The sequence below is a fragment of the Trachypithecus francoisi genome, unplaced genomic scaffold (genome assembly GCF_009764315.1).
Source record: "Trachypithecus francoisi isolate TF-2019V2 unplaced genomic scaffold, Tfra_2.0 Lachesis_group10, whole genome shotgun sequence".
Lineage (NCBI taxonomy): Eukaryota > Metazoa > Chordata > Mammalia > Primates > Cercopithecidae > Trachypithecus > Trachypithecus francoisi.
The window spans coordinates 77,127,327-77,147,713 of NW_022681455.1; the positions used below are offsets into that span (position 1 = coordinate 77,127,327).

A 20,387-nucleotide genomic window follows, 5' to 3' on the forward strand; every position below is an offset into this window, starting at 1 on the left:
GTCTCGATCTCCTGACCTCGTGATCCGCCCGTCTCGGCCTCCCAAAGTGCTGGGATTACAGGCTTGAGCCACCGCGCCCGGCCTGGATATTTTAATAGCCTACTCTCATTAATGAATAGAACAACCAGACAGAAGATCAATAAGGATATAGACACCTTAAATAACACAACAAACCAATTAGATCTAACTAACATATGCAAAACACTAATCATCAAAAAACAGAGTACACACTCTTTTCACGTGCACATGGGACATCTTCCAGGATGAACCATATTTTAGGCTATAAATTAAATCTCAGTAGATTTGAAAAGATAAACCACCTTTTCCAACCATAATTGGATGAATTTAGGTATCATTAACAGGAGAAAACCTGGAAAATTCACAAATTTGCAGAAATTAAACTACACACTCTTAAACAACCAATGACTAAATGAAGAAATCATAAGAGAATTTAGAAAATGCTTAGAGATGAGTGAAAACAAAGAAAACACTACACAAAAACTCATGGGGCCCAGCAGAAGCAGTGTTCAGGGGGAAATTTATAGCTATGTTCTGTCCTTGGAGCCAATGGTCAGTGTTGCCCCAAAAGTGGTGGCTGAGGAGTTCTTATAGTGGACTGTTCCACATCACCCTGAGGTAGGGCCAATTGGGATTCCAAAGAAAGAAACCCTAGATAACAGTCCAAAACATTTGTTAGGAAAATTTACCTATGAGAGTTGTGGTGTCCTTGTGATGGATAGCAAAAAAGATGTTCTACCTGGGTATGGCTATAAGGAGGGAGTTGGTTTAGAGAGTGTTTAAAGAATTTGGCTCAGGGCCAGGGCTACTTTCTATGTATTTAGCAAGATATTTGACCTTTCAGTTTTGGGTAACAACTTAAAGAACTTTATCAGTGTCTTGGAATGTTCCTTGGCACCTTCCAGGCCCTGGCTTGTGTCCAAGCCTGTAGGAGAAGGCATAAAGCTGGCCTTGAACAGCAACTCAGTTTGGTCAAGGCACTCTGTTTTCTCAGTCAGCACAACGATAGAAAATAGGGGAACTGGGGGCCATACAAACTATAAGTGCTTACATTGAAAAACAAAGAAACAAAAATAAACATGGAAACCAGCTGTGTGATTCCTGGATGTAAGTCAAGTTTCCATGGACTCTGGCACCATGAAAAAGTGACTAATTCACATAAACCTTGCTACTTCAACACTTAAAAAAGGAGTGCCACCCTTGTATTTAAAATGAGATCTGCCAATATCCCATGAGCCATAGATGCTGCTCAGCATGTCTCTGAGTGGGAAAAACCACAAAATATCAAGCACAAAGTTGACTGATATGCATAGATTTGAACTAGTTTGGTCACCAATATGGCCTTCTATGTAATACCTTCATAGCCCTGACTAGGAGTTCTTTTTCCCTATCCTCCCATAACTTTTTTTTTTTTTTTTTTTGAGACGGAGTCTGGCTCTGCCGCCCAGGCTGGAGTGCAGTGGCCAGCTCTCAGCTCACTGCAAGCTCCGCCTCCCGGGTTCACGCCATTCTCCTGTCTCAGCCTCCCGAGTAGCTGGGACTACAGGTGCCCGCCTCGTCGCCCGGCTAGTTTTTTTGTATTTTTTAGTAGAGACGGGGTTTCAGCGTATTAGCCAGGATGGTCTCGATCTCCTGACCTCGTGATCCGCCCGTCTCGGCCTCCCAAAGTGCTGGGATTACAGGCTTGAGCCACCGCGCCTGGCCTCTCCCATAACTTAATGGTGCTGGAGACCAAGTCATCTGTCTCTTGACTCTATTATAACCACTATAGCAACCATCCAATTTTTTTTCTCCAGGCAGAGAATGACAATATAACAACAATGACAAAAAAGGCAGCATCCTAGCAAATTATAACCATGATCCAGTTTTATATCCCTGAATATTCACTCAGTCAGGTTGCTTGGACCCTGACTTCTATTTGGAAAAGATAGTTGCATTTGATATGAAGTCAGATCTCATAGTTAATATAGATTCTAAGAAGCTTAGTGGTAATGTTGTGGCACTTTCCAAGTTAATCAAAGTGAGTTTTTCTATACAGTTCTCTCTTCTCTGGATTTATTATTTTCCTTTTAGTTTTTCTTGAATTTTTATTCATCTATTCTGTTCATATTGTGCAAGGTATAGGGAAATTAATAGATCGATCTATTTTTTTCTTTTAAAAAATCAGTTACATTTCTATATGCTAACAATAAAACCCCCCAAAAGGAAATTAAGAAAACAATTCAATTTATATAGCATCAAAAAGAGTAAAATGCATAGGAATAGACTTAACCAATAAGTTAAAAGTCTCTTACACTGAAAACTATAAAAATTGCTGAAAAATTAAAGAAGACATAAATAAATAGGAATATATTCCATGTTCATGGATTGAGAAACTTACTATTGTTGTTACAAATAATCGCCAGATTCAATGCAATTTCTATCAAAATCCTGATAATTTCTTTCTTTCTTTTTTTTTTTTTTTTTGCAGAAGTAGAAAAATGCATCCTGAAATTCATGTAGAACCTTCTGGGACCCAAATGGCCAAAACAATCTTTTGAAAGGAAGGATGAAATTAGAGGACTCATACTTTATAAATTCAAAACTTACTGAAAAGTTTCAGTAATGAAAAACTGTGTGGCATAAATACACACATATAGATCCATAAAAGGGAACAGAGATCTAGAAATAAATCCTCAGGAAATGATCAATTAATCACACATGGGTGCCAAGACCATTCAATAAGCAAAGGACAGACTTTTTAACAAACGGTGTTGAGAAAACTGGATATTCACATGAATGAGATTGATGCTGGATCCTTCCCTTACACCATATACCATAATAAACTCAAAATGGATCAAAGACCTAAACATGTTAGTTAAGCTATAAAACTCTTAGAAAAAAAATAGAGGAAAAACTTCGTAGCATTGAATTTGACAATAATTTTGTGGATAGGACACCAAAATCACAGGCAGCAAAAGAAAAATTAGATAAAATGAACTTCATATTAAAACACTTGTGCACCAAAGGATACCCGAAAAGGCAGAAAAAGCTTCTTTCTCAGGTTACACCCTCTCTTCCAGGTGGCATGTGCAGCCAATGACTGGTAGATGCAGAGATACAAAGGCTAGCAACCTTGCTTCAATTGCAGGACTTGTGAAAGGTCATCTTACTGCAGAGCTCTCAGTAAAATGGAGCAAGGCCTCAGGTGCAACTGAATTGTAGGTCATCTTCTCCTTCTGCCCAGTCTTGCCATCCTTACACCCTTATAGCACCTTGTCTGGCATATGTTATATGTAATGGGAAAAAATATTTACAAATCATGTATGAATTAATATCCAGAATATATAAAGGATTCCTCTAATTCAACAGCAACTGAAACCAAACAACACAATTTAAAATCGTGCAAATGATTAATATAGGCACTTCTCCAAGAAGATATACAAATGGCCAATAAGCACATGAAAAAAATGCCCAATATCACTAATTGTTAGGGAAATGCAAATCAAAACTACAAGGGGATACCACCTCACACTCATTAGGATAGCTACTATTAAAACAAAAATTAAGAAGAGTTAGTGATTACGTGAATAAATTGGAACTCTTGCGCATTGCTGGTAGGAATGTAAAATGACGCAGCTGCTGTGGAATACAGTATAGAAGTTCTTATGAAAATAATCATAGAATTACTATATGATTCTGCATTCCACCTGTAGGTACATATCCCAGATAATCAATAGCAGGGGCTCAGATATTTGTATACCAATGTTGATGCATTATTTGCAAGAGCCAAAAGGTACAAACAACCCAAATGTACCATAAATGGATGAATGGAAAAGCAAAATGCTGTATACTCATACAAAGGAATATTATCAGCCATAAAACTGAATGAATTGTTTTGTTTTTTTTTTTTTTTTTTTTTGAGACAGAGTTTCGCTCTTGTTGCTCAGGCTGGGCTGGAGTGCAATGGTGCAATCTTGGCTCACTGTAACTTTTACCTCCTTGGTTCAAGCAATTCTCCTGCCTCGGCCTCTCAAATAGTTGGGAATGTAGGCACACACTACCACACCTGGTTAATTTTAGTATTTTTAGTAGAGATGGGGTTTCACCATGTTGGCCAGCCTAGTCTTAAACTCCTGACCTCAAGTGATCCGCCCACCTTGGCCTCCCAAAGTGCTGGGATTACAGGCATAAGCCACCGTGCCTGGCCAAACTGAACGAAATTCAAATACATAGGTGAACCTTGAAGGTATTGTGCTAGGTGAAGTATACCAGATATACAAGGAAAATATTATGACTCTACTTACATGAGGTACCTAGTATAGTCAAATTCAAAGGAGTAAATGAAGGGATGAGGAGTTGTTGTTTAATGAGTAGAGATATTTAATTTAAGGAAAAAGTTCTGAAGATGAACTTTTTTATATTATGCATTTTTCAATTTTTACATTATGCATTTTTACCACAATAGAAAGACAATGTAAAAATTTTTAAGGTCCGAATAAATGAAAATATTACCATCTGTTACATAAAATATGATAAATGTTTTAGAATAGCAAATTTGGAGAGATTCTCTCAGGCTTGAAAGAGTTCCCTCAGATTTACTGAACTTTGCATCAGTCCTTGCAAAAGGCTGACGTTTTACCCATATGCCTGTTCTTTTTTAAAATACGACATTTTGTATTAACTGTCTTTTTAGTTCCCAATTTAGCTTTTGCTCCTTGGTACCAGATTCACTTAAAATTTTTCTCCATTACTCACAGTCAGGAGACTGGACTGTTTTATGCCACCCTTATGTTCCCCAAGGGGACAAATAGTATGAACAAAGATAGTTAGGGGAGACCTCATGTCCCCTGACTTTTTTGCAAGGACCACCTGGCAGGAACAGATCACCTCCTGCCATCATGTATCACTCCCTCCTCTGTTTCTTTAACTCCTCCTCTTCTAGTATAAATGTGCTTCAGTTATTCACCCTATGAAATATTTTCTGTCCTTATTACAAATCTGGGTGAATTTTCATTCTTCATTTTGCGTCACAGCTAACTTTCTTCAAAGTATAATCCACATTTTTAGCTTCACTTCTGGTTACCAGATGATATGCTTTGGCTGTGTCCCCACCCAAATCTCATCTTGAATTGTAGCTCCCATAACTCCCACTTGTCATGGGAGGGACTCGGTGGGAGGTAATTGAGTCATGGGGGCAGGCCTTTCCTGTGTTGTTCTTGTGATAGTGAACACATCTCATGAGATCTGATGGTTTTAATGGGAGTTCCCCTGCACAAGCTTTCTTGCCTGTCGCCATGTGAGACATGACTTTGCTCCTCATTTGCCTTCCTCCATGATTGTGAGGCCTCCCCAGTCATGTGAAACTGTGAGTCAATTAAATCTCTTTCCTTTATAAATTACCCAGTCTTGGGTATGTCTTTATTATCAGGATGAGAACGGACTAATAAACTAGACTACTGTTTATCCCGCAGGATGCCGACTCTGCCAACTCCGTTTTCCTACTTCTATGGTGATAGTGGCTGATATGATGAAGTGAGGAGAAATGAATTCACTATTCACACTCTTGTTACTACCACCCACTTAACCCTAGTGCAATTGCTCTTGCCAAACTCATCAATGAAGTTCTACTTACTAAAGCCAATGTACATTATCCAGGCTTTACCTTGCCTTAATCTTCCTGGTGTTTGACACATTTGCTAATTCTCTTATTCTTGAAATTCTCCCCACACTTAGCTTCTTTCCAAGGTTACACCCTCTCTTCCAGGTGGCATGTGTGGCCAATGACTGGCAGATGCAGAGATACAAAGGCTAGTGACGTTGCTTCACTTGGGGGACTTGTGGAAGGCCATCTTGCTGCAGAGCTCTCAGTAAGACGGAGCAAGGCCTCAGGTGCAACTGAATTGCAGGTCATCTTCTCCTTCTGCCCAGCCTTACCATTCTTACACCTTTACCATACCTTGTCTGGCATATGTTAGATGTAATGTTGAAAGAACTTGCCTTTTACTTTTAACAAAGAACACAGAAGACACTCTTGTTTTAGATTCTGCTCTTACTGCTTCACTCTCTCTTCAAAAGTTTATTTCCCTCTCCAGAATCCATTGACTGCATCAACAAAATAAATATCAATACATCCAATATTTCCCATCTCCCTTCCCTAGCCATCTACCTGTTACCTGAACCTGAGTCATTCCTTATGCTTCTCACATCTTAGACTGTAACAGCCTCTTACCTGTAGGATATCTTTTGTGATGCTAAAGCCATCAATCAACACATCTCCAGAGGTAGGGCTCGCTTCCCCAGTCAAAATTTGGAAAGTGGTTGTTTTTCCAGCTCCATTGAATCCAAGCAATCCAAAGCACTCCCCCTTTTGGATTGCAAGGGAGATATTTTTTACAGCCAGAATGGCTGGGCACTTAAAATATATCTAAAAAAAATCCAGGAAACACAATTCAGTAAAGAATACTTATAGGTAAAATACAATTAGTAATATCTCAGACCCCTATGGATCACTACTTGAGACAGTTTCATGATAACTCTTCTGTTCTACTGGGAGAATACATATAGAGCCCAAAGAACCACAGTGAGCCCTTGGCACCAGTGGCACACTCTTAAGTAGAAATGAAGCCAGTGTATGTTAGCCATTGAATTATATTACCTTTATGAGTTCTTTAATAAGTACTATAGAATCCAGCAACTCCTGAGGCTGCTCCAGGATTCTCTTTCTTTCATTTTGTACATCTTCATCTTCAGATTGCCCAGATAATTCCTTGGACACTATATCCTGTATTTTCAAAACAAAAATTATAGAGGTAGATACCCTTTAGGCATCTGTTTTAGCCTGGGTGGCTTCATAAAAGCTAAATTGAGGGATAATATTAAAAGATGTTAAAACAGAAAGTTTGAGTCGTTTCTAAGAGACTTCTTGAATAGCACTTCAGCGCTCACGTATAATTTGATAAGTTGTGAGTAATGAATAATTCACCAGAGAAAGAAGAATGAGGACCAGAGGAGAGGAAAAAGGCACTCAGATGGTAGAGAGACTATGAATTAACATGCTACGATGTGTACTTTAATACTTTGAAAGACAACTTAAAGCATTTAAAACAGAAAAACGATTTTATCACCTGGATCTTTAAGAAGAAAGTCATCTCAAGAGAGTAAAAAAGCTTTTAAACATAACAGTAATGAGTTTGTAATGATAAATGCCCTTTGAAGGGAATGGGAGCTAAGAAGTTCAGCAAGATTTAAAAGGACTTTTCCTAAGAAACTCACTGGACCCCATGGTCTATGTTTTCAAGATAAATGTTGCAAATATTAATGCTCTTTAGTCACCTTGACTAGACCAAGTAGTTTCAGGAAACTGATCCAAACATGTTAGAGCAGAAATTTGGCATAATTTTCAAGACATTTTTGTCCAGTTATTTCAGAACACATTGATTTCTGTTTTCTATAGATTAAGAAATTAGGATTACATAACTTGTTTTTTCATGAGGTGAATTAGACACCTCATGAAAAATTGAAGCCACACTGAGATAAACAAATATGATTTGTTACAACCACAGAATGTTCAACACATAGAAAGAATAATAAGAACTGATATTATAATAATAAAAACTCTGTTTTATGAAGGAGAGAGAAAAAGTCAGTAAGACTTGATATGGAATAATTTTGAGACTTCCAGAATAACAGTTTAACAGGTCTGTAAACCTATACCCCAGTGAAACTGGTGAAAGTTATTTTAAAATATAACCACTTAAAGCCTTTAGTAATGATCCTGCCTTAGTCCATTTTCTGTTGCTTATAACGGAATACCTAAAACTGGGTAATTTATATAAAGAAAAGCAATTTATTTATTGCAATTATGGAGACTGGGTAGTCCAAAGGCATGGCTCAGTATCTGGTGAGGGCTTACTCCTGGTGGGGGCTTTCTACAGACTCTGAAGGCAGCACAGAACATCACCTGGTGAGAGAGCTGACATGCTTAATCTCATGCTAACATGCTTACTCAGGTTGCTTTCCCTCTTTTTATAAAGCTACCAGTTCCACCTCCATGTTAACTCATCAATCCATTAATCAATGGATTAATCCATGCATGAAAGCAGAGCCCTCAGCATTCAATCACCTCTTAAATGCCCTACCTTTCAATACTGCCACATTGGGGGTTCTGTTCCCAACACATGAAATGTGGGAAACATACTCAAATCATAGCAGATCCTAAGGGCATACAGCAAATGAAGAAACATTTATTCAAGGAAATCTATTAGACTTGTTAAGAACAGTGAAATCCATGGTCCACATCCTCTCCTCCCTTCCCACAGGCCAGTGTGACAGAATGTTACTCTAGGCAAGTTCAGCCAAAAATATTAGACTCCCTTTTCCCCCAGCTTCCAATCAACGGCTAAGGTATATTTCTATAAGGGGAAGAAGGTTAGCATTTCTCATCCTATCCTTAGCAACCTTTTGCAGAGGTTATGTTTTGGGTAAGTATAGCTATGACTTTGGGTCTCCTTTCTTCGACTCAGCCCCTATTCATAAGGTGAAGGCTACCTTGGGCATGAGGTGCTATACTGGGGACTGGGCCTTGGCTCATTCATAGGGAAAGGGTTTTATGCTTGGAGAGGCAAGCCAAGAAGACCAGAGACTACTGTCCTCCACTGAGCATCCAGCCCTGAAGCAGAAAAGCATTCCATTATCCCAGCTCAGAGGTTTTGCCCAGGGGGAGAGTTGGGCCATAAGACAGAGAACACCTCTGCTCTCCCCAATTTAATTGACTTAATTTGAAACAGAGGATGGAGGAAGTTAAAGCCTAAGGATGCTGTAAAAAACAGACCAGGTGCAGTGGCTCACACCTGTAATCCCAGCACTTTGGGAGGCCAAGGCGGGTAGATCACCTGAGGTCAGGAGTTCAAGACCAGCTTGACCAACATGGAGAAACCCTGTCTCTACTAAAAATACAAAATTAGCTGGGCATGGTGGTGCATACCTATAATCTTAGCTACTTGGGAGGCTGAGGCAGGAGAATCATTTGAACCTGGGAGGAGGAGATTGCAGTGAGCTGAGATTGCACCATTGCACTCCAGCCTGGGCAACAAGAGTGAAACTCCATCTCAAAAAAAAGAAAAGGAAGTTTTGATGGAAAGCAATTAAGAGGTGACTGCTAGCTAGCTCCATTACAGGTATAAATAAAACCATATGCTAGGTAGTTTACTGAAGAGAACCAAGGAAAAAGACAGCTATGAAGAGCCCTCCTAGGGTAAAGATGAAGCTTAAACCCTGACTTCAAATTATTCATATAATTTAATTGGATCAGTTTTTGGAGAAATTCACACCCCAGGGCATTGTTGAAACCAATAAGAAATAAGAGATTAGTCAAGTTTAATAGCTGGATTAATATTAAACTTAGTGGAGTTTAATAGCTGGATATAGTAATGAAAAGAGACAGTCAAGAACGCTGTAAAAATCACTGTCATCCAGGGATGACTGTGCCCATGCCCAGGTCTGCACCCTCTGAGGAACAACATCTGAGGCTTCACACAGGAAGGGAAAGACTTCACTGAAACTGCTCAGCAAGTCACTAAACAATAAACTAGCAAACAGCAACAACTCCCTTGGTGAGAATAGTACCCACGGTCACCAACATATATTATCAAAAAAGTTCAGAGTTCAGTTAAAAAAAAATTACAACATATGCAAAAAAAATAAAAGTTTGTATCACATATAGGAAAAACACCAGGCAACAGAAACTGTGAAAAAGTGACCAGACATCAGTTGTAACAGACAAAAGCTTTAAAGTAACCATTACAAATATAGTCTAAAAGTAAAGGAAACCATGCTTAAAGAAATGAAGAAAGGTGTTATGCCAATGTCTTATGAAACAGAGAATAATGAGATACAGATTATTAAAAAGGAACCAAATACAGGTTCTGGAGTTGAAAGGTACAATAACTGAAATGAAAAACTCAGTAGAGGAGCTCAATAGTAGATGTGAAGAAAGAATTAACAAACATGAAGCTAGGCAGAAAGAGATAATGCAGTCTGAAGAACAAAAAGAAAACATATGAAGAAAAACAAACAAAGTCTCAGGGGAATTTGGGACACCATTAGGCATATCAACACTCCCATAATGGGTATGCCAAATAGAAAGTAGAAAAAGGAACAGAAAAATTTTTGAAGAAGTAATGGCTGGAAACTTCCTAAATATGATGAAAAATATTAACTTACACATCAAGGGGTCTTAACGTACACCAAGCAGGATAAACACAAAGATGTCTGTACATAAACATATCAGTAAATTTGCTGAAAGCCAAAGACAAGGAAAAAATCTCTTGAAATAAGAAAGAGAAAAACACTCATAACCTACAAAAGAACCCCAATAGGTTGACAACTGACTTCTTATTAGAAGCAATAGAAGCCAGAAAGCAGGGGAATGACATGTACGAAGTGCTGAAAGAAAAAACAAAAACAAACAAACAGAAAACTATCCCCAAGAATCTTATGTCCAGCAGAGCTATGTTTAAACAATAAAGGCAAAATAAGGCCATTAACACATAACAATTTTAAGAAAATGTTGCTAGCTGACCGGCTCTACAGGAAATCCTAAAGGAGGTTGTTCAGTCACAAGCAATTGACCCCAGACAGAAATTCGAATCCATATTTTAAAAGTGCTTATAAAGACAGTTATGGAACTAAGAAATGGCACACATGCATGTTTCTTCTCCTTTCTTCCATTAGCTGACTTAAAGAACAACTGTACCAAATGATATGTATACACTTTTTTGTATGTTTGGGCCTATAACACAGAGAAATATAATATATTTGCCAATAATAGCACAAAGAAGGTGGGAGTGAGCAAATCTGTGTTCTTCTAAATAAATGACACTAGATGGTAACTCAAATACATAGGAACAAATGAAGAAAACCAGAAATGGTAAATACAATGGTTAGTATAACAAGGGCTAAAAATACATACTTGCTGTCCATTCTTCTCTTAGTTTATTTAAAAGACGAAACATTACATAAAGTAATAAGTATGATAATGTATTGCTGGGTCTATAACATGTAGATGTACTATGTATAATAATAGAAAAAAGAGGAATAATAGACAATACTGATATACAGGAATAAAGTTTTTATATCTCACTGAAATTAATTTAGCATTAAGCTGAGGTAGATTTTAATAAGTTGAGTAGATTTGATAAGTGAAGCATATTGCAAGTCCTAAAACAACTACTAAGGAAATTTACTCAAAAAACATAGTGAAAAAATAATTGAAAGAATTGAAATGTTACTTTATAAAATTTTCACTAATTGCAAAGGAAAGCAGCAAAGGATGAACAGAAGAACAAACAAATGATACAGACAAAGTGTAAAATGGAAATATATCCAACTATATCAATAATGACATTAAATGTGAATGGATTAAACAATGCAAACGCAAGGCAGAAACTGTCAGACTGGATTTTTAAAGCCGCAACTATATGCTGTTGTGATGGTTAATTTTACATGTCAACTTGGTTAGGCCATAACAGGCAGATATTTGGTAAAACACTAATCTAGATGTTGGTGTAAAGATATTGAAACCACCTTTGCAAAAATTATAACTGAGAAAATTATGACAGTGAAAGAGATCTAACCTAACAGACTCCATCATGCTTCTAACCTCCAAGCTGTCCTGGCTCATTCCTGGGCATAGGCTGCATTAACTTTAGGAGGAACTTAGTTTGCAGTTTAACTTTAAAACAAATACAATAACAGCATTTTCCCAAAACAACCCTTTTCCTGCCTGGGGACTAGACTGTCTTTGCAGGACTAACAAATTAGTTACAAGATTAGAAATCATGGTTTAGGGGTCATTCGGCTAGAGGCTGCAAGATTCTGAACCTCCCCAAATTGCTCTGGGGGTAACATGACTGATCTTAGGTTAAAACCTAAGATGCTTTGCAGACCCTGTACTCAATGGATCAGCTGGCACGACCCAGATTGATAAAATGACTCATCTGGTCTTGCGGCCTTCACACAGGAGCTAACTCAGCACAAGAGGACCACTGTGACTCCCTAAGATCTCATCTCAGACCTGATCAATCAACACTCCCCACTTTCTGACCTCCTACCCACCAAATTATCCTTAAGAATCCCAATCCCCGAGTTTTGGGGCAGACTGATTTGAGTAATAATAAAACTCCAGTCTCCCATTCAGCAAGCTCTGTGATTTAAACTATTTCTCTACTGCAATTCTCCTGTTTTGATAAATCAGCTCGGTCTTGGCTATGGGAAAGGAGAACTCGCTGGGTGGTTACAATATTTTAAAATCTTCCCTGGGTCTCCAGCCTGCTAGCCTGCCCTTCAGATTTTAAACATAACAGCATCCACAATCATGTGAGCCAATTTCTTAAAATCTCAATCTCAATCAATCTCTCTCTCTCTCTGATAGTCCATGACTGATGTGGCAACAAAGATCTGAAACCACTGGACACTCATAATCAAATTCTTACAAGAGGTAAGATACTGGGTGACCAGGTATCCATATGTATGATACTGGTGAACATTTTTGTCAAACTAACAAGCATAATGAGATTAGCTAGATGCTTCTAATTTTGCATGACAAAATAGGGAAAGAAAAGGATAAGCGTAGGGATTCAAATTTCCAGATGAAGGGCTACATAAATGTCCTTAAATGTGTACGTCTGTCAAGAAAGAGACTCACACAGCCACAGGGCTGAGATTGCTAAAAAACAACCCCACAGCCTCATTCTGTGGGTGGCTGAATTACAATACAAATTGAATTCCCAACTTTGTAGACTAACTACCATTAAAGTGAAGGCATTGCTTAGGAAAGAATGATATCCTGAAGACTGGAATGAGGACAAATGAGAAGATTCTGATGAAGCTGGGAATAATGAACTCCCACATTCTTATGAGACTTGTTTGCCAGTGGAAGCAGGTTCTCTGTACCTATGTAAAAAAATTAACACTACTGCAGGGCGCGATGGCTCACGCCTGTAATCCCAGCATTTTGGGAGGCCGAGTCAGGTGAATCACGAGGTCAGGAGATTGGGATCATCCTGGCCAACGTGGTGAAACCTCGTCTCTACTAAAAATACAAAAATTGGCTGGGCGCAGTGGCTCACGCCTGTAATCCCAGCATTTTGGGAGGCCGAGTCAGGTGAATCACGAGGTCAGGAGATTGGGATCATCCTGGCCAACGTGGTGAAACCTCGTCTCTACTAAAAATACAAAAATTGGCTGGGCGCAGTGGCTCAAGCCTGTAATCCCAGCACTTTGGGAGGCCGAGACGGGCGGATCACGAGGTCAGGAGATCGAGACCATCCTGGTTAACACGGTGAAACCCCGTCTCTACTGAAAAAAAAAAATACAAAAAACTAGCCTGGCGTGGTGGCAGGTGCCTGTAGTCCCAGCTACTCGGGAGGCTGAGGCAGGAGAATGGCGTGAACCCGGGAGGCGGAGCTTGCAGTGAGCTGAGATCCAGCCACTGCACTCTAGCTGGGTGACAGAGCGAGATTCCGTCTCAAAAAAAAAAAAAAAAAAAAAAATTAGCTGGGTGTGGTGGCAAGCACCTGTAGTCCCAGCTTCTCAGGAGCTTGAGGCAGGAGAATCGCTTGAATCCAGGATGTAGAGGTTGCAGTGAGCTGAGATCACACCACTGCACTCCAGCCTGGTGACAGAACGAGACTCCATCTTAAAAAAAAAAAAAAATTAACACTGCTTTGTCTGAGAAAACTATAACGGCCTCCCCTGAAGTAGATGTCTTGCAAAACATTGCTGATTCTTCTCAGGACCCACCTCCACACCTTTTTGGTTTTAGAGCCATAACTAGAGTCATTTCTACCAGGCCCCTAAAGGTGAGGTACAAAGTGTGACTTATGAGGAGCTGTGCTACACTCCAAAAGAACCACACCAGTCAGGTCCCTATATCCTCCAGACTCCAAGTATTTAAGTACTTATAGTACTGAGCCTCCAGTCCTGCCCGGACACCAGGACAGATACCAAAGTCCCAGGATCCAGGCCATATTTTGTCCCTGGAACACCCCACCATCCACAGCGTAGAGCTGGCTCCCACAGCCCTACACCTCAGGCCTTCCCCAACACCAGGCTGACCCTCATAGCCCTAGTCATCAAGTTGGTACTCACAGACTGAGCCTTCAGCCCTTACTCGGTGGATACAGGCCACAGATGAGCAGCCCCTGTGGTCACAGGCTCCAGTCCAGTAAAACAGACTTGATCTCCACAAAGAACCTAAGGTATGGACCAGTCTCCAAACCAGGCAGTCTTTGGACCCACTCCAATACCAGGTCAGCCCTACAGATTCAGGCTCCAGGCCTACCTCAGGGCCAGGACAGTGCCAGTGGCCCTGGGCTCTGAACCATACCCAGAACTTGGCTGACTCCCATAGTCATAAGCCCCAGACCAGATCCAGTGGCTCCAGGTACTAGGCCAGCATCCATGATCTTAGAACTCAGACCAGCGCCCATGGAACCAGGCTCCATGCTGGCTCTAGCACCAGGCTGGCTTCACCTTCTAGGATGGCCCTTATGGTCCCATGCTCTAGCAGACCCTGGGTTCAATCTTTTCCCAGTAGACCTAATAACCTGGACCACCAGGGGATACAGGCTTCAGGACCAACCTTATGGTCCCAGGCACCATACCTACCCAGCTGCTATCCCTGGCAAAAGAACAGCTTGCCCAAAGACTCCAGCAGCAAATCTGTACTTGAAACAGTCTGCTCAGAATCTCTGAACAGCTGACAGGTAAAAGGTTTTCCTAGAAAAAGCCAATCTACAAAAACTGGAATAAGTTCCTACTTATTCAAATGTGCATACATCAAAGGAAGGCAAAAAACAAAACAAAACAAAACAAAACAAACATAAAGAACAAAGGAGATCATAATGCCACCAACACCAAAACAAAAAAACACAAGTCTCTCCCAGGAGCTGACACTCTTCAAAATGATACACAAATAGTCTGACAAAGAATTCAAAATAATCGTTTTAAGGAATGTCAAACATACTTCAATATAATAACAACAATGAACAAGTCAATTAAATCAGGTAAACAATAATGACTCAAATGAGAAATTTAACAGAGAGATTGAAATTATTTTTTAAAAAAATCTAACAAAAATTCTGGAGCTGAAAAATGCAACAAATTTGAGATAAAAATTGCAGTAGAGAGCATGAACAGAAGACTTGATCAAGCAAAAGAATGAATCTGTAATTCACTTGAACATGCAGACAAGTTATTTGAAAACAGACAGAAAAGGAAAAAGATTAAAAATAGTGAAAAAGAATAAAGAAATCTTATGGGATTTATTAGATAGCATCAAAAGAGCAAATATGAGTTAGCAAAGGAGAAGAAAAAAGTAAATGGTTAGAAAGTTTGTTTAAAGAAATAATAGCAGAATACTTGACAAATTTGGAGAAAGTTATACATTTCCAGGTACTGGAGGGTCAAATATGTTCAATCAGATTAAATTTAAACAATACTACACCAAGACATATGAAAATCAAATTGTCAAAAGTCAAGCACAAAAAGAGGATCTTGAAAGTGGCAAGAGAAAAAAGCAAATAACATATATAAAGGAGATCCAATAAGTCTAGCAGCGAATTTCTCAACAGAGATCTAACAAACCAGAATAGAGTAGGATGATGTATTTAAAGTGCTCAAGGGAAAACAAAACTGTCATTCAAGAATCCTATACCCTGCAAACTTGTCATTCATAAATGGAGAGATAAAGGCTTTCCTAGGCAAACAAAACCTAAGGGATTTCATTACCACCAGACCTCAAGATTGTGATTACTTACAAGAGATGCTAATAAAATTTCTTCAAGATGAAAGAAGAGGGTGCTAATGAGTAACAGAAAAACATATGAAAATATGAAACTCACTGGTAAAAGTAAGCATACAGTCAAATGCAGAATACTCCAATATTGTAATTGTGGTATGAATCACTTTTAACTTTAGTATAAAGGTTAAAAGACAAAATGTGGTATGTTCTTAAGGGATATATAATATAATGGAAAGTAAACTGTAACTTTAAAAATTTTAAATGTGGAAAGTGAAGGAGTAAAATTGTGGAATTTTAAAATGTGATCAAAATTGAGTTATTATCACCTTAAAGTAGCCTACTATAACTATAAAAATTTCTTGGGAAGCCTTACGGTACATGCAAAACAACAAAGCAGATAAAAAGAGATAGAAAATAAAGACTTAAAGCATACCAGTAGAGAAAATTATTTAATCAATAAGGTGATAACAAGAGAGAGAAAAAAGGAACAAAGGATCTACAAAATAATCATAAAACAACAAAATGAAGGTAGTTACCAATCAATAATTATGTTCAATTTAAATGAATTAAATTCTCCAATCAAAAGATACAGAGTAGCTGAAATATATGCTATCTACAAGAGACTCATTTCACCTGTAAGGACACACCTAGACTGAAAATGAAGGGATAAAAATAATATTTTATACAAATGGAAACCAAAAAAAAAAAAAAAAAAAAAGAGCAGGAGTAGCTACGCTTAGATGAAATAAGCTTTAAGTCAAAAATTGTAAAACAAGACAAAGAAGGTCATTATATCATGATAAAGGAGACAATTCATCAAGAGGATGTAGCAATAATAAACATACATGCACCCAACTTCAGATCATATAAATATATAAAGCAAGTATTAATAGATCTGAAGGGAGAGATAGACAGTAATACAAGAATAGGAAAGTAGGAAAATTCAATACCATACTTAAATAGCAATGTACAACTCATACGTTCAGAAAATCAATACAGAAACATTGGACTTAAGCAACATTTTAGACCAAGTGGAACTAATAGACATATATAGTACATTTGATCCAATACCAGTAGAATACAAATTCTTCTATAGTGTGCCCAGAACATTCTCCAGGAGAGTTCATATGTTAGGCTAGAGTACACATCTTAACACATTTCAAAAGACTGAGATCATACCAAGTATCTTTTCTGACCACAATGATATCAGACTAGCAATCAATAACATGAGTAATTTTGGAAAATTCACAAATACATAAAAATCAAACAATATACTTCCAAATAATGAGTTAAAGAACAAATTAAAAGGGAAGTTTAAATCTTGAGATAAATGAAAGTGGAAACACAACATAACAAAACATAGATGCAAAAGTTCTCAACAAAATACTAGCACAAATAGTATTTCTCACAAAATACTAGCAATGTGAGTTCTCAATCAAACTCAATAGCACATCAAAAGGACCATTTACCATACCAAGTGGCATTTATCCCAAGAATACAAGGATGGTTTAACATAACAGAAATCTATAAATGTGATACCACATTAATCTAAGAAAGGACAAAAACATATGATTCATATGAATAAATACAGAAAAAACATTTGACAAAATTTAACATCCTTTATGATAAAATGACTCTCAACACATTAGGTATTAAAAGAATGTACCTCAACACAATAAAGGCCATATATGACACACTTACATCAAACATCATACTCAATGGAGAAAAATTGAGAGCTTTTTCTCTAAGATCAGGAATAAAGCAACGATGTCCATTCTTGCTACTTTTATTCTGCATAGTCCTGAAAGTTCTAGTTAGAGCAATTAGGCAAGAAAAAGAAATAAAAGTTATCCAAATTGAAAAGGAATAAATTGAATTGTCCCTGTTGGCAGATGCCATGACCCTACAAATAGAAAACCCTAAATATTTCACCAAAAATGTGTTAGAACTAACAAATGAATTTAATAAATTTGTGGGATACAAAATCAACATTCAAAAATCAATATTTCTATTCACTAATAACTACCTATCAAAAAATCCCAAAATAATCTCATTCACAATACCATAATAATACTTAGCAATAAATTTAATGAAAGAGCTGAAAGGTCTGCAAACTGAAAACTATAAAACAGTGACTAAATATTTTGTAGAAGACAAAATCAACAGAAGATATCCAGTGTTCATGGATTGGAAAATTTAATATTGTTAAAATATTTATGTCATCCAAAGTAGTCTACAGATTCAATGCCATCCCTATCAAAATTCCAATGGCCCTTTCCACAGAAATAGAAAAGACAATTCTCAGATTCATATGAAACCCCAAAATACCTCCAAATAGCCAAATAAATCTTGAGCACATAAGAACAGAACTCCAGGCATCACACAACTTGAACTCAAAATCTACCACAAAGTAACAGTAATCAAAGCAATGCAGTACTGGTACAAAAGCAGACATACAGAATAACAGAAGAGAACAGAAAGTCCAGAGATAAAATCATGCATTTAAGGTCAAATATATTCAGCCAAGGTGCCCAAAAGACACAACGAGGAAGACAGTTTCCTTAATAAATGCTATTGGGAAATTTGAAGATCCACATGCAAAAGAATGAAGTTTATATCTCACTCAATATAAAAAAAATGAACTCAGAGTGGATTAGAGACTTAAACTTAAGGCCTGAAACTGTAAAATTCCTAGAGGAAAATACAGGGTAAGAGCTTCTTTACATTGGTCTGGTAAAGGTTTTTTTCAAATAATCCACAAAGCACATGCAACAAAAGCAAAAATAGACAAATAAAATTGCATGAAACTAAAAAGTTTCAGCAGAGTAAAATAAACAATACAGTGAGGAGACAGCCTATGGATTGGGAGAATATATCTGCAAACCATTTATCTCATAAGGGATTAATATCCAAAATATATAAGCAATCACAACAACAGAATAGTAAGAAAACAAATAATCTGATTTAAAAATGGCAAAGGACCTGAACAGACATTTTTTGAAACAAGACATATGAATGGCCAAGAGGTATGCAAAAGATGTTCAACACCCCCAACAGTGACACCGCCACCGGCGCGAACATGCAGACACTGGCAACCCCACGCAAGGGTGCTGCCCCACCGCTGCTACAAATGCACACAAGGATATTGGCAGCCTCATCCACCCTGCACTGCCAATGCTGCCTTTGGGAGCACAAGCACCACGGAGGCCAACAGCGCCATGCTCACCAGTGCCCCACTCTCGCCATCACTGTTGCAAGCATGAGTGTGAGCACCAACACTGGAAGCCCCCAATCCCCGCCCTTACACCACCACTGTAACTTATGCAAGCTCAGCAGGTATGCGGCAGCCTTGCTTCCGACAGTACCCCAATCAGCTGAGGCGTGTGCACCTCGCTGTACTACTGTGGCTGCTGGCACAGGCAAGCAAGCATGGATCCTGCTGCCCCTACCCCAGTGAAGTGCTTTGGCCCATGCCACTCGTTGGAGTGTTCTGGCCAGTGAACTGGGACCACTTCAGCCCCTCCAGTGCAGCAGATTCCTACCTTTCAGGGGCCAGAGAACAAAGCTGTGGGCCCAGGACCAGCTCCTCAGTGATAGAGCATGCAGCCCAAGAGTGCTGAGCTGAGACTTAGCCCCCTAAAGTCTTCCAGAAACAAAGCAGTCAGCTGAACCCACCTTATACCACAATCAAATCCCCAAGGGCATAAAAAAAGATACAAGCAAAAAACAAACAAACAAACAAAAAACACAAAAAACCAACCCATCCAAAGGACAGCAATTTCAAATATTGAAGGAACATAAGCCCACACAGATGAGAAAGAACCAGTGCAAGAACTCTGGCAACTCAATAAGCCAGAGTGTCTTCTTACCTCCGAACAACCACACTAGTTCCCCAGGAGTGATGGTTCATACCCGGGCTGAAATGGCTGAAATGACAGAAATAGAAATCAGAATATGGATAGGAACAAAGATGATCAAAATTTAGGAGAAAGTAAAAACCCAATCCAAGGACTAAGGAATATAATAAAACAATACAAGAGATGAAAGATGAAGTGGCCATTTTAAGAAAGAATCAAGCTGATCTTATAGTCCTGAAAAACTCACTTCAAGAATTCTATAACACACACTTGAAGAATTCTATAATACAACTGCAAGGATTAACAGCAGAATCAAGCAAGCTGAGGAAAGAAGCTCACCTCAAAGACCAGTTCTCTGAAATAACTGAGTCAGACAAAATAAAGAAGAAACAACAAAGAAGAATGAACCAAACCTGAGAAATATGGAATTACGTAATGAAATAAAATCTATGACTTACTGCTGTCACTTAAACAGGGAGAGAAAGCAAGAAACTTGGAAAATATATTTCAGGATATCATCCATGAAAATTTCCCAAACCTCACTAGAGACACCAACATTCAAATTCAGGAAAAGCAAAGAACCCCTATGAGATACTATACAAGATAACCATCCTCAAGACACATATTCGTCAGATTTCTCAAGGTCAAAATGAAAGAAAAAATGTTAAAGGCAGCTAGAGAGAAGGAACAGATCACCCACAAAGAGAACTCCATCAGGCTAACAGTAG

The 20,387-nt window shown here is 38.4% G+C and overlaps 1 protein-coding gene across 1 annotated transcript in view; it reads right to left on the bottom strand.

Moving 5' to 3' along the window:
* Window positions 1–20,387, bottom strand: part of LOC117087517 (ATP-binding cassette sub-family A member 3-like) — a 111,546-nt gene that overhangs the window by 10,720 nt on the left and 80,439 nt on the right. The window contains exons 18-19 of the mRNA XM_033217787.1: window positions 6,656–6,781; window positions 6,230–6,424 (exon numbers count right to left, since the gene is read on the bottom strand). Coding sequence (XP_033073678.1) covers window positions 6,230–6,424; window positions 6,656–6,781 — 321 coding nt within the window. The remainder of the gene's footprint in view (window positions 1–6,229; window positions 6,425–6,655; window positions 6,782–20,387) is intronic.